This window comes from Apis dorsata, unplaced genomic scaffold, assembly GCF_000469605.1.
Source record: "Apis dorsata unplaced genomic scaffold, Apis dorsata 1.3 scaffold_1280, whole genome shotgun sequence".
Taxonomy (NCBI): Eukaryota; Metazoa; Arthropoda; class Insecta; order Hymenoptera; family Apidae; genus Apis; species Apis dorsata.
The window spans coordinates 120,459-134,342 of record NW_006264377.1 but is presented as its reverse complement, the minus strand read 5'-3'; the positions used below and the strand labels follow the sequence as shown (position 1 = coordinate 134,342).

General features: G+C 29.3%; 1 protein-coding gene across 1 annotated transcript in view; it reads left to right on the top strand.

The window, feature by feature from the left end:
* Positions 1-13,884, top strand: part of LOC102681049 — a 94,190-nt gene that overhangs the window by 78,071 nt on the left and 2,235 nt on the right. The window contains exons 6-7 of the mRNA XM_006625107.2: positions 12,670-12,900; positions 13,596-13,827. Coding sequence (XP_006625170.1) covers positions 12,670-12,900; positions 13,596-13,827 — 463 coding nt within the window. The remainder of the gene's footprint in view (positions 1-12,669; positions 12,901-13,595; positions 13,828-13,884) is intronic.

Genomic DNA, 13,884 nt, shown 5'->3' with positions numbered 1-13,884 from the left:
TTTTTTTTTTTTTTTTTTTTTCACTTTTTATCTAACAAAGATCTTGGTGAAGTTAAGAGAAGCTTGGCGAATGCAATAAAGCGATTGAACAACGTCTCTCGATTCGAATTCCTTTCTTTTGTAAATCAATCTCGAAATGAACGTAAAGAAGAAAATGCGTAAATTGGAAGACTATTATCGAGTTTGAAGATTAATTATATTTCGTGATGTATCACTGGAATTTCTATATTTAACAATTGTTGCGAAATATCTTTCTATCTTAGAATTTTTTTGTGTAGAATAATTACAAGGCGAGAGATAATTTTTTACTTGTTTTCCTCGAACGTTTATGATTCGTTGAAAAAATTAGCAAATGAATGGGGTGAAAAAGTTTCCACGAGAGTACTTGAAAGGAATTTTTCTTAAAGGGTCGACGATGAAAATACAATGAATAAAGAATGAGGAATGAATAAGGAAAATAATCCGGTGGGTAAGATTAATTATCAGGTGGATGGAAGAAGAACCTGGATGGAAATTCGAAGATGCTGCAAAGGGCGGAAGTTTGAGAGCCAGATATTCGTTACAAAGAAAGGAAATAAGGGAAGAAAAATGAGGAGAGAAAGTTTTCAAGGAGACAGAGGAAAAAACCGGTGGTAAATGTTGCATCGGAACGTACTACATCAACATCAAGTGGAAAAAAGTGGCGATAAACGAGAAATAAGAGAGGGAATACAAAGAGCGATACGTTGAAAGGAAAATATCTAAAGGGAGAAAGATGTTGGTGCAACTGGAAAGGCAAACTAATTAAAAGAAAGAGGGGAAAGAGTGAAATAGATGGAAAGTTCTTATAAACTGGTGTAAAAGTGAACCGAAAATTGTGCCAACGTGCATTCGTAATAAAATGAATATACATTGGATCAAACGTTATATAAGAGGAAAAGCTAGCCGATGAAATGAACTAAAATTATCCAATACGTGAAAATATGTGTAAAAATGAAGCTAAAAATAAATTCATAAAATTTGAAGAAAATCATAGATAAATACTTGAGGAAAGAGTGTTTCCTTTAAAAGAGAATAATATTATTTGTAAGGGAAATGGATTTGTTGATTCAGTTGATTAAAAAGAATTTATTAATTGCCCAGATAACTTTTCTGTTCTTTTCTGAAAAAAAAAACAGAAATTTTAATTCTAAAAAATCATATTATTTATCAATACCTAAACAATTTCTGTATTTCTTTCAAATTAATATTACTCACTCGTGTATAATTTACAAAACGCATTATAGCTCGGTAGAATTAGGACCAAACAATCCATTTAAACTACTTATCGTCATTTATTTAATTCTGGTTTCCCCTCAAATACTCTGTTTTGCATACTCTCCACACCTTTGAGCTTGTTTAACGCAAATAGACCAACGAAACCACACATAACTACAAAACAAAACGCAATTACCATCAGAGGCCATGATCACCGTTCTATCCATGACATGCACGGTACGTCACCGCGCCAACCATGAATCCACATTCGTGCAAAATTGTGAAAATCGGGGGCACTGGGCCCCACTAACCGATTCATTTGACCGCACGCTTTAACGACCGCTACTAAACGTTCAATTGCCGGCCACGCAGATAATTCAACCTTCTAATTAAAACCATTCTTACCTCTCGTGGATCTATTTCAAACTCACGATTACAAATCGTGTATGTTGACAGCTGAAGACGCACACGCAAAATGATAATATATCGTTACAATGTTTCTGTTTATTATCCAGGTTTATTATTATTTGAATCGCGTAGGCTCATTGACAAAAGAAAGTACGAGTTTATGGACTGGCCTTGTTTATATAGGATTATCATCTTAATCTGGCTCGATTCCGTGCTTGGCATTTAGAGCAATATCTTTCCTATTGTCCAATTTTACTCTCCTCTTTCTTTTCTTTGTCTGGTTCAATTGTGTGTGATTATAAAAAAATGAAAGATTGGTTTTATCTTAATCATGTTATTATTCGATATTTTATGATTTTAAATAGCCTCTAATAGAATTAACTTTGTGAACAATTGCCTTCTTTTCTCGAATGATGTCTATTCTTCTCTTTTTTTCTGATTTATTATGTAATCATTATGAGTATCTCGATTCATCCACGTAATGATTATAAAAAAAGTTGATTGGTTTGTTCTTATTTTAATCATATTATCAATCAATATCTTACAATGCTTATTATAATGAAAACTAATATCAAACTTGAAAATCTTTTATATAAAAATTCATCATTGTAATTATAAAAAAATGAAATAAGTATCAATTGTTAAATTATATACTGAAAAAAAACAAAAAATAAATTAAATTAAACCTTGATAATTTGAAGAAGTATTGTATTTCATCTCACTTTAAAGCAAGAAGAAAACAAAAAAAGAACATCGAATTCATCGACATCAACGTTTCATTCGTGAAATTAATGCAATTATCACTTGTCTCATTACATTATCAGATTTTATCTGATCGTTAATTGAAGCTAACGATTGGAAGACCAAAGAAAATCAATCTTTGAATCTCCAATCATTTCCATCAGACATCATTGTCGAACTTCGAATCGGTGCTTCTTGTCGTTCCATTTCATCGACAAAGAAAATATTGATAAAGTTTTCGATGAAAACTCCACCTCGCATAATCTCTCATGGCCGATTAGATAAGCGAACTTAATAATAATTGATCTCTCCTTTCTGCCGGCCTTCAAATCGGAATCGAAGTGAAACTCGCCAATGACCAGCCAAGTCCTTTCGATGAAATTAAATTTTCGACGATCGATACGCGAAATGAATTTGCCAGGTTCGCGCGATTCGATGGTTAAAAATTGTGTCACGTCAGAAATTGAATTTCTCTCTCTCTTTCTCTCTCTTTCTTTCTATTTTTTTTTTATTCAGAAGTCGAATTGATATTCCTTGTGATCTTGATTATAATTTTAATTTTTATTGGTAATATATAGATTGGATAGATTTTGAATCGTTTGTTGTTATCAATCTTGAAGAAGGAAACATGATAAATGAATTTTTTTAATTTTTGGAGAACAATTTTAAAATTGGATTTTCCTTGTTTCTCTATTTTGAAATGATTGTATTTTAAAACGTATTAAATTTCTCATCTTTTTTAACAGTTAGAGGATAAAAAATGATAAAATGGACTTGTTGAATCTTCTTAGCGCGATTTTCATTCTTTTTAAAAAAGAAGATATTCTTTGCCAGTAATAAAAGTACATCGAGTTTCATCGAAAAAAAATAAAAAAAAATTCCATTCACACTTTCATTCATATCATACTTTTCTCTTATTTAAAGAAATGTGATGATATCAAAATTGTAAGAAGAACTTCGTCGGAAGGATAGAGTTTTAAGTTACTTAAAACTTGCTGTTTGTTAAGTGGATCATTTCTATGAACCACACGTTCAACAATGACACAGTTTAACATTGAAACTTTCACTGTTTAATCTAGCTGAAAGTCTAGAGGAAACGCGAGTCTTAAACTCGAGACAACAGTTAAGTGAATAATTTAACGCTAATACGGAAACTTTATGCGTTGCTAAAGAATTTCCTTGTTTCGTGTTTTAATCGGATATCAATGTTTCATCAAGTAAAATGTTAAATTCTTAAACAATTCATCTTTCGTGATATAAAGAAAATAAAATATATCTCATCAAATCAATATTATTTTAAAAACAAAAGATTAAAAAATCTTTCGATGAAATATTGAATTAATCGTCATTAAGATCGAATGAGAATCAATGATAATTTCAAATATCGTCGTATTTATTCGTATGCAAGTCAAACTTAGATCGATGAAGAGACAATTAAACAGCTATCGTGGTGTCAATATCTGGCGTAGTGGGTATTGCAGTTGCGCAAACTTTCGAGCCCTTCGGGCTAGAATTCCAACAGTCAGGAGCTCGCGATCGTCGGCAAACTTTATGACACGGCAAGGAAACACGGTCGAATTTTCACAAAGAATACCAACAAGTTGGCCCCGGTTATTATACTTTCACGTTCTCCTTATTACGTTTGTCACGTCGGATTATTTCACAGGTACACGTTTAAGGTTCGTTCTCGAGCGTTCACGTTGCTTTTATTCGTCTCGAGTTTTGTTAATTGTCACGAGAAAGGAAATTTATATCTGTTACCGATGAAACGTATTGTTTAAAATACGTTTCATATTTAATCTTTTAATATATTCAAGATTGAATTAATATTTAATAATATTTTTTATTTACTCGATGTAATCATCGTTTATTCTTTCCTGCAACTGAAAATTTTATTGTTAATATTTATTCAGTTTGAACAATTATAATATTTTTTACGGTTAATAAATTAATGGTTGAATTTCTTTTTTAGAAGATTTGTTTGATGTCAAAAACGTTATATCTTTTAACTTTTTCATTGAGCTCGATATAAAATCGTTATTTTTTTTATCCTTGACAAAGATTCAACGTTAATGGAAAATTTTTTTGTTGTTAAAATATCGTCCTGATTGCTTTGATTAAAATTCCATTAAAAATCCCATTTCTTGCGTTTAAAATTAAAGTGTTTCAATGAAAATAAGTTTGAAATATAAACCATTAATTTTTCTTTTTACTTCACGAAACAAGCTTGTCATAATTTATGTCGATCAATGGTTTAATAATATTTAAAGAAAAATCAAATAAGATGATCAAACTTAAATTATCCATAGAATTAAATTACCTTTTTATCGGTAAAAATTTATGAAGAGGCGCTTTGAGATTATCTTTCATCCCTGTCGGTGGTCAACGTTAATTGTCTCCGGCCATAATGAAGCCACAGGTAATTGAGACTCATATCGGCGTTGCATTGAAGATTGAACTGTTGATAACCAATTTGACATTGGTAATGAGACTCTACTAACTAATATGCTGCAAGTCTAATCTAATTCCGATTAGACAACCATCATCAGTCAAATTTCCACAGATTAATTCAGGAAATGAATAGACAGGAATATATAATTTCCCTGAAAAAAACAGAAAATTATTGCGTATATTAGTAAACATATTGTTGAGAAAAACGTAAATTTAATTATTTTAGCAAACACGCGAGATTATAAAAACAAAACTTATATTTTTAAATGGAAATAAAAATTATGAGAAGAAACTAAAAATTTTGTCATCAAAGCTTACTCAAAAATTATGCCATTGGAATTTATTTTTTTGTTTCATTCTGATATCTCAGTTGTCGAGATATAAAGATTCATTCATTATTTTTGAAAAATTATCGCGTGTATTAATGATACGTTGAATTAAATATTTAATTTCACAAATTTCCTTACGAATTTCATTCGCCAACAAAGTCGTTGAAGTAGATAATTCCTCATTTTAACCAATCCTCTCGTTGAGTTTCACCCTGTATCATCCCCATTGAAGATCATCGAACCCGTGTTGTGGTACGGAAGTTTAAGCTTAAATCGTCCGTGAAGCGTTCTCGATAATGATGCAAGATATATTCCAAGATATAATGCTGAAGATATTTGACAAAAAAGTTATTAGCTAACTAAAGCTGATGACTCAAAGCATCCTGACGGAAGTTTACTGGAGGCAAAATTTACACTGTTTCGACCAGCTTAGCGATAAACTTGGAAATTGAAGAGCTGAGCTTCTACCTGAAATTCTTTCATTAAATGAAAAGATATAGTCCATTAAATTCGTGAATTAATTCTAGAAAATTAGGACAATTTTCTAGACAATGATTCTTACTTTTGGTATTTTGATTATTGATATCGTGATACAAATTAATTGAGAAAATGATTTTCGCTAATTGTGATATAATTTGAGGGTTAAAGCTATTTAAATAGCAATTTAAACGTCATTTATTATGTTATATTATATTTCACGTAGAGATAATAGTGTTTTACATAAATCAATTATTTGATTTATTGATGTTTTCATTTATCACTTGTGGACATTTCAATGTTAAACGATTTACAATAATGGTTTTTAATATTCATAATGAAGCATTCATATTATTTCATAAATAGTCATTTGAATTATACCATTATTGATACATCATTAAATCAATTCCGATTGTAATATAATGCTTTTGATAAAAAAAAATAAGAGTTCAGTAATATTACATAAATTATAAAATTTTTTATTTTTTCTATTAAATTTCAAAATTTTAAAACTTATTAAATTTTAAAACAAAATTTAAAACTATCTATTTCAATAAAACATATTTACTGCATTAAAATTTAAGCGAATACTTTCTTAAAAGGAGCTTCTTTTTATCGAAAGTTTCGTTTTGAAGAATTAATTAATTAAATCGATAATTGCTCATAAAGGTATTAATCGCGGATATATCAGTCGTGCCAAGGATATCAATTTTACACGTCGATAATTCGTGATCGTGTATTAATTAACAACCGCATTAACGCGTACTGATACAGTTTAATTTCCGGAAAGAAACGACCGATAGATGGACAATTAAACATGATCTATAAATTGCCGTGGAAAACAAGCGACGAACCATTAAATATCTTAATGAGACGCGCTACGTGCGAAACTGTGGCATCATTATTCCCAATGAAACAACGTTGCGTTTGATCGTAAAACATCCATGACCAAAATGGTTAATTATCGATCCAACGAAAATCTAGGATGCTTCAGTAATTTTCTCTCAGAAAATTGTATCAGTTGCTTGGTTTAATTAGATTTGATTAGAATTTAAGACAGACGAATTTAGAATTTAATCCACGTATAATAAAATATCGTATAAGTATCGAAAAATATGAAAGTTAATATATTTTATATTACAAGGATTGATTTCATGGATTTTCAATACAATAAATATTCATCAATATTCATTGAATATTGACCTAATATTTGTTTTCTTTTATTTTTTATTCAGAAATACCTATCTTTATATACTACCACTATATATTATTATTTTCAGACTAATGGAAATTACAATTGTGAGACGATAATTCCTGGCACCTTTATTGGAATCGAAAGGAATTTAATAATTCGATCGACATCGCGTCGAGCGTGAAAATAGTTCATCCGACAACTATCCGATATCTTGCGCGTTTACATTATTTCCTCGTTCAGAATCCGCATGTCGAAGCACAGCAGGATTTCGAAAGCAATTCCTATGGATCTAATCAGGATTAGATTGGGTTCATAGTGTTCCTCTTGTATTGATAGCGGATCGCCAACCGATAGACCAATCTGTGACGGAACCATCGTCATTGCAACAACATACTAATACAGATGTTTCCGTTTCTCTATATTCAAGTGTTTCAAACGCCATTAACGAGAAGCAGTTAAACTGTGGTCTGTTAAGTGATTGCCATTTTTCAGTGAGATCTTGTCTTTCTTCAAACGCGTTGTTTAGCGGATAATTTCATCATCTATTCTTGTAAACGATGATGGAATAAAAATTTAAACTGAAAATGATAATGAACGATGAGATTGTATTATTTATAATATAACGATAATAATAAGACAAATAACTCGTAACATAAATATTATTATTTCCATTTTGTTCTGCAAATATACGTAATATACGTATGAAATTTGTATGAGCAACAATAATATAGAAAGCATATCTCGCAATAATAATAATTGTTTTTAATTTTAATCTCCAAAATATAATCTCCGAAATATATTACACGAAGAAAAGAAGAATGTGGATATAAACATTTATATTGTTTAATGAAATATTTAGAATTTTAATTTTGTGCCTCTTTATTTTATCGTTCTTTTATCATTAATTTTTTATTGGAAGATTAATTGTAGGAAAAATTTTATCAAAAAATTAAAATTAAACTAATAATTTTATATACATAAAAAAACTAATACAGATAAATACAGATATATATATCGAACATACTTTTTTGAACATCTAATTAATTAAAAATATCTTCATTATTATCTCCTATTTATTTATTATAGAAAATAATAAAAGATAAATTATATTACTATTTTCATTATTTAATAATTCAAAATTAGTATAAATATTGCGCATACGTATATTAGCATAAATATATGTGTCAGTGCGGATGAATAAAAGATTAGTATTGCATGCATTTTAAAGAATTTTACCTTTTAGATATTTAGCAACATTTCATTAAAATAACATTAAATTATGTATAATAAAGCTCCAAGTATGATGCATTATAATGTATAATACTCCATCAAAATACTGTATGATGTAGCTACATAATGCACATACTATATACTCCTTAAGTGGAAAATACATCATAATCTGAATCTACCTTTGTATTTAGTTTACCTATATATAATAGTATATTTATTTTGCTAAATATCACGATGGTAATAATGTCTCTGGGCATGTTGTTTATTCTGCTTGTGGAAATAATTGCACGTATAATGAAAATTACACGAATGCTACATTTTCTTTATTTTCGTACAGGTAAATAAAATTGTATGGAAGATAACAATTTTTTAAAATTTAACTAGATTATCTTGTTAAAGAAAAGTGAGAAATATTCGTATTTAGATGTTATACATGTATGAGATATTGTGAAATCAAATAATTATTTGAAACAATATATTTCCTACATTGATGATAATATAAATTATATATAAAAATTACTTAAATCAGTTCTATTCTTCCTATGCAAAAATTTTCTACATAACAATTTCTTCTCAGATAAGATCTTCATCAATAATTTTAACTGATTGATTCAATCGATAAGAGCTTCTTCCATTTTCCCATTCAAGAATAAAAATTTAAATAATATTTAATAATAATAATGAATATTTAAAACAATGTTCTAGTTCGATATTGATTATCATTGTAGTCTTAGTTATATAACAAATATTTGAGAATACGAAACATTGGTATTATCTGACCGCCTGTGCAAATCGCGTGGAGTGCTGATAAGCGTTTTAAATGTTTGCCTACAATATATCACTTGAATAGTTTCACGTCTATCGTGGTTGTGCCGAACAACTTCCAGTGAGAAAATCGCTGTATCGATTTCATTTTGGCGAAGAAAAATCATAAATGTCAATCGATTGGAGAACAATTTTTCGTTTGTGAGTTTGAAAAATTTCGATGGATACAAGTGCATATTGATTTAATTATTTATTGTTGGTCGAATGAATTAAATAGTATTGAATGGAAATTATAATCAATGATTTTTAAATGAACGTTTAAAGAAGAAAACTGTTTTTTAATAATTTATTCTTATGATATAAAATGTTATCACTTCCAAAGTAAGTAAAATTTATTGAGATTTTGTTCTTGAGCTGTGAATTATTGTGTAGATGCAAATAAAAATATCTTTGATGTTAAGAAAATATATGGAATGTTTATATTTTTTAATTGGTTCATTAAAGTAATATGACTGATTCTAAGTATTTAAAAGTTCTTAATTGGAAAACTCGAAACTTCAAGTGATGATCTGATCGCAAATAGGGATCATGAAACTGCTGGATCTGACTATTTCAATTCAGATGTAAATAATATGGAAGATTCTCTTAACTTTACTAGACTTTATCTTGGAAATCTTTTGTAAGAAAATTTTCTTTATTTTAAAAAAGTCAAGAAAACATTTCGAGCTTTTATCAAGATAGTGTCAACAATTACTGTTATTGGTTAATTATTTTCTCTTCTCTAGTTTTTAATTATTACTTAATTAAAATTTTTAATAAACTCATCCTTTTATTTCTTCTTTTTACAATTTTTATTTTTTTATTTTTTCTTTTTAGTATATATTGATGATAAGATGAAATGTAGGTACTATTTGAAATGGCTGATTATGCATATTTAACCATCCTTGCTCGTCGAGTTTCGTCAGATCATATATAATTGCATAAGTTTGAATTGGGTCACTTGATATTAGAATACTTAATTCTTCTTTCTATTCTACATAATATTTCGTCCAACTTCGAAACGTATTTGCTCCAATTAAAGTTTTATACAAATATTTCTTACAAAATTTATAATTATAAATAATTGATAATAATTTCTCTTTTTTTTCTCTTCAATACAAAGAAAATATATTCAATTTATATAATATATAATTAAATTAGATTCATAAAATGATCCATTCGAATATTTTACAAAAGGAGAAATATTATTTAATTCCTTAATCGTATCAAAGTTAAAAATATAACTGAAAATATATTATCCGACATAAAAATAATAAAATAAATTCTGGGATATAGTAGAAAAAAAAATATTGATTTTATCAACATCATAAAACGTATATGCTGAATTTTAGTTTCTTCTTCGTATTGATGACGATTCAAAATTTCGCGGTAAGTTATTTGCTGATTCCCATGTAAATTTCACTGCGTTTGCAGAATTGCGTCGCACAGAGGCTCCGTTTATGTAAATCAGTGTCTTCGAAGCGTTCTAGTTAAGAACCACGATAAACTGGCTCGGTTTTCCAAATCAAATAAACAGGGACGTCAGACTCATCGTTCGTGAAGATCGTAAGTTTGCGTTTCGTTATTTATACACGTTCAAAGAGATTCGATTTTAAAGGTGATTTCAGATGATTAAAATTGGTAGCCCAAACGAAGAATCTTTCTAATATGAGAAATTTATATATATCACGTTATATTTTATAACATTCTTTTATTTTTTAAATTTATGAAACAAACACGTGATATTTATAATTAAAACAAATGATTGCATCAATTGTAATTTCAATGATTACAATCTCGAGCTAAATCCAGTTTACATTCATAATAAAATAACTTCAACGTCGCTTTCAAAATTCGTTCCAATCCATTATTTCTTCCAATTCTCTCGATTATAGTCAAATCCAAAATTCGTTTATTTTCGAATTATTTTCGATTATAATTATAATTTTCCAAATTTTCATCAATATGAATATAAACACGTTGAAATTTCAAACAAGATATCCGTACTCGCATGTAATTTACATATTTTTGCGGCACGAATGACAAAGGCCACTGTCGTATACCGATATATAATAAGATGAACTTCGAATTTCCATTCCCATTGGCATTCACTGGACCTCCTTCTTCTCCTCCTCTTGAAAAATATCCATAGCCTGTCTAAGCTCTGAAAACCTGTCGAAAACGCGGAGTATCGGTATCTTCTTTGCCGGATCATCGATCCGTAAAAAACACGGGGTGAACGACACGTCGAACGGGTTATCGATGGACCACTCCGCTTGTTCCACGTTATTTCGATTCATCTTTCGTCAGAGGGAACCTCCAACGCGTTTCGTGAAAGAATCTTGATTGTTGGACGAGAAGATTAAATGAAATTTGCTTCGTTTAAATTCATTTAAGAGATTTCTGGGGGTTGATGATGAACTTTAGGAGCGTGGAATGTCTTTTTGATTGATAAGATTAGATAGATTATTTTATTTTAGGGAATTTTAAAAGTTGGTAGCATTGTATGGCGCAGAATCGACACTAAAGTCCTCTTGCATAATAATTTTGTAACTGGTAATAGAGAGCTGAAAATTAAATAATTATAATGTTAGTTTATTATTATGTGAGAGGGTCTAGTAGCATTGACATATTCTGATTATGGAATGAAATGGGTCCATTAGTGATAAGAGCATATGCAACATCGACAGTCATTTGTGCTTATAGATTGACAACGAAATGTATAGAAGATATCAATAATGTTTGATATTAGGTCGAAAACAATATCGTAACGTAGCATATTCAATTTATGTTAAATTATTGACAATTGAATTGATATCATTTTGTTTTTGTCACTATAAATGAAGTTAATTCACACTCATTTAGCGTTATTAGAAAATTCAGGAAATTTTGAGAGATTATTTTAGATAAAAGAAAGGATTAAAATGAAATGTCTTTTATTTTTATTTATATTATTTTAATTTAAAGTTGTTATATTTAAAAATAGCAAAAAAGATAACTTTGAATTTAATAATTTTATATTTAATCCTTCATCCATTTTATTAACGAATATAATATAATGAAGTATCTCAATTATGATTAAATTCATTATATATACGATAAATGGCAAAAAATGTATATATTTTAAGTAGTAAAATCAATGTAATCGCATATTTAAATATCTCTCAAAATTTCCTATATCCTACATCACTTAAATTTTATAAATTAGCCTTTATTCCATGTATAAATTTCAATTTGTAAATTCACATTATTCATCTTATCTTAATATTTTCCCTGATATCAGATTTTCTGCTCTATCACTTTACACAGCACCCTCGTTTTCTCGCATTGATCGCAATTTTGTACAAATAACACGAAGCAATTACGATTTGGTGGAGGATTACGTTTTACATCATTTTATTCCCAATACTCTTGTATATAATACGAAGCTACGAATAAATCACCATTGCCTTGCCAAGAATACGCTATCTGTAAAATAAATTAACCGTGTTTCGATTATCTTTTATAATTTCCGTATTTAACACACATAATCGTATATCTGACAAATAATGTGTAAATATTGATCGTTATATCAAATATATTGCAAAGAAACGTGCATTGTATTTGAAATTTTTTGAAATTACCTCTGTTATCGTGTAAAGAAAAACGATTATTATGGCTTTTTGTAAATAACAGGATCAGGGATGATTAATATAACTTATCGGCACCTATTTGTGCATTGCATTCTCTTATCCCTTCTTATCGATCTTTTATTCTTGATCAGCCAGTCCTATTCATTTATTTCTCGCGTCTACACAGTGGATACACGATCGAACAAGTTTAAGTCAGTCGGTGTAGGAGCGAAAGACTCGCCCCTAACACCCACGGTTATTCAAGGGATGATTATGTTCGACAACAACGTGGCCGATATTACCAGCAGTACGATGTCACCGATTAATTGCACCACGGTAGTCTACGCCTTTCCCGAAGAGGATCGTGTCGTTGTCGGATATATCAATGAATGGATCAATGCCTATTCGTTCATATCGAGTAAGTACACTCTGTACTCCACTTTCCCGTTCGAGCAGTCGGTAAGTCGCCTTTTTTACCGGTCTTTCTCTCTGTTCTCTTTATATCTTTATCGGTTGAACTAGAGATATATCGTCTAGGGAAATGTCGGTAAACAGAGATCCCGCTTTTACCAAGCTCTGAAATGATAGTAACTATTTACAATCGATAATTTAACTTATCTAGATTAATTGGTAAACCTCTGTTCCTACAGTTAACATGATGTCATTACTTTATCATCAAGTGTCAATAATATAATGTAATACATTTACAAAAAAAATGTTGAAAAATAATTATTAAATTTTTCTAAAATATTTGGAGGATAAAAGTTTATGATTAGAAAATTTAGAAACTATAGGTAGTCGTATGTATGTTTAATAAATACTTTTTTTGTATTGTATTTATGTTGCGTAGAAAAACGAAAATTTGAACTATTATACTATTTGAAAATAGTAATATTGCACTTTATTGCTCGAAACGCGATTAGTTTGCAATCAAAAAGATTGAGCATTTGTGTTTGCATTGCATCTATTAGTAGTAGATTTTCCAGTAATTTTGCATGCAAGTTGAACCCTTCCTAAATTTTCATATTTCATATTTTAATTCAATTATATAATCTAATTAATTTTATAAAATTTGATCATTGTTACATTTTATTGGATTTCCCGTTCACACAGAAAATCAAGAGAAATTCTACCTTTATATCATCGTGTCGGTCACAGCCGGTATTTTAATCTTCCTGGGCTTGGTAATTGGACGTCTTTTAGTCAGCCGTCATCGTGCGAAGAGAGACGCGAAGTTCCATGCAAATAACGAAGCGCTTCCAAATGGATTCACCGATGACATTTCGGAAATTGACGCTGATATTGATCTTACCACGCCAGTACCAGTTCCGATGCAAGACACAAGGTTCGTACACCATTCGAATACGTTTTTTCAAATGATCTAATAATTTAAAAATATCTT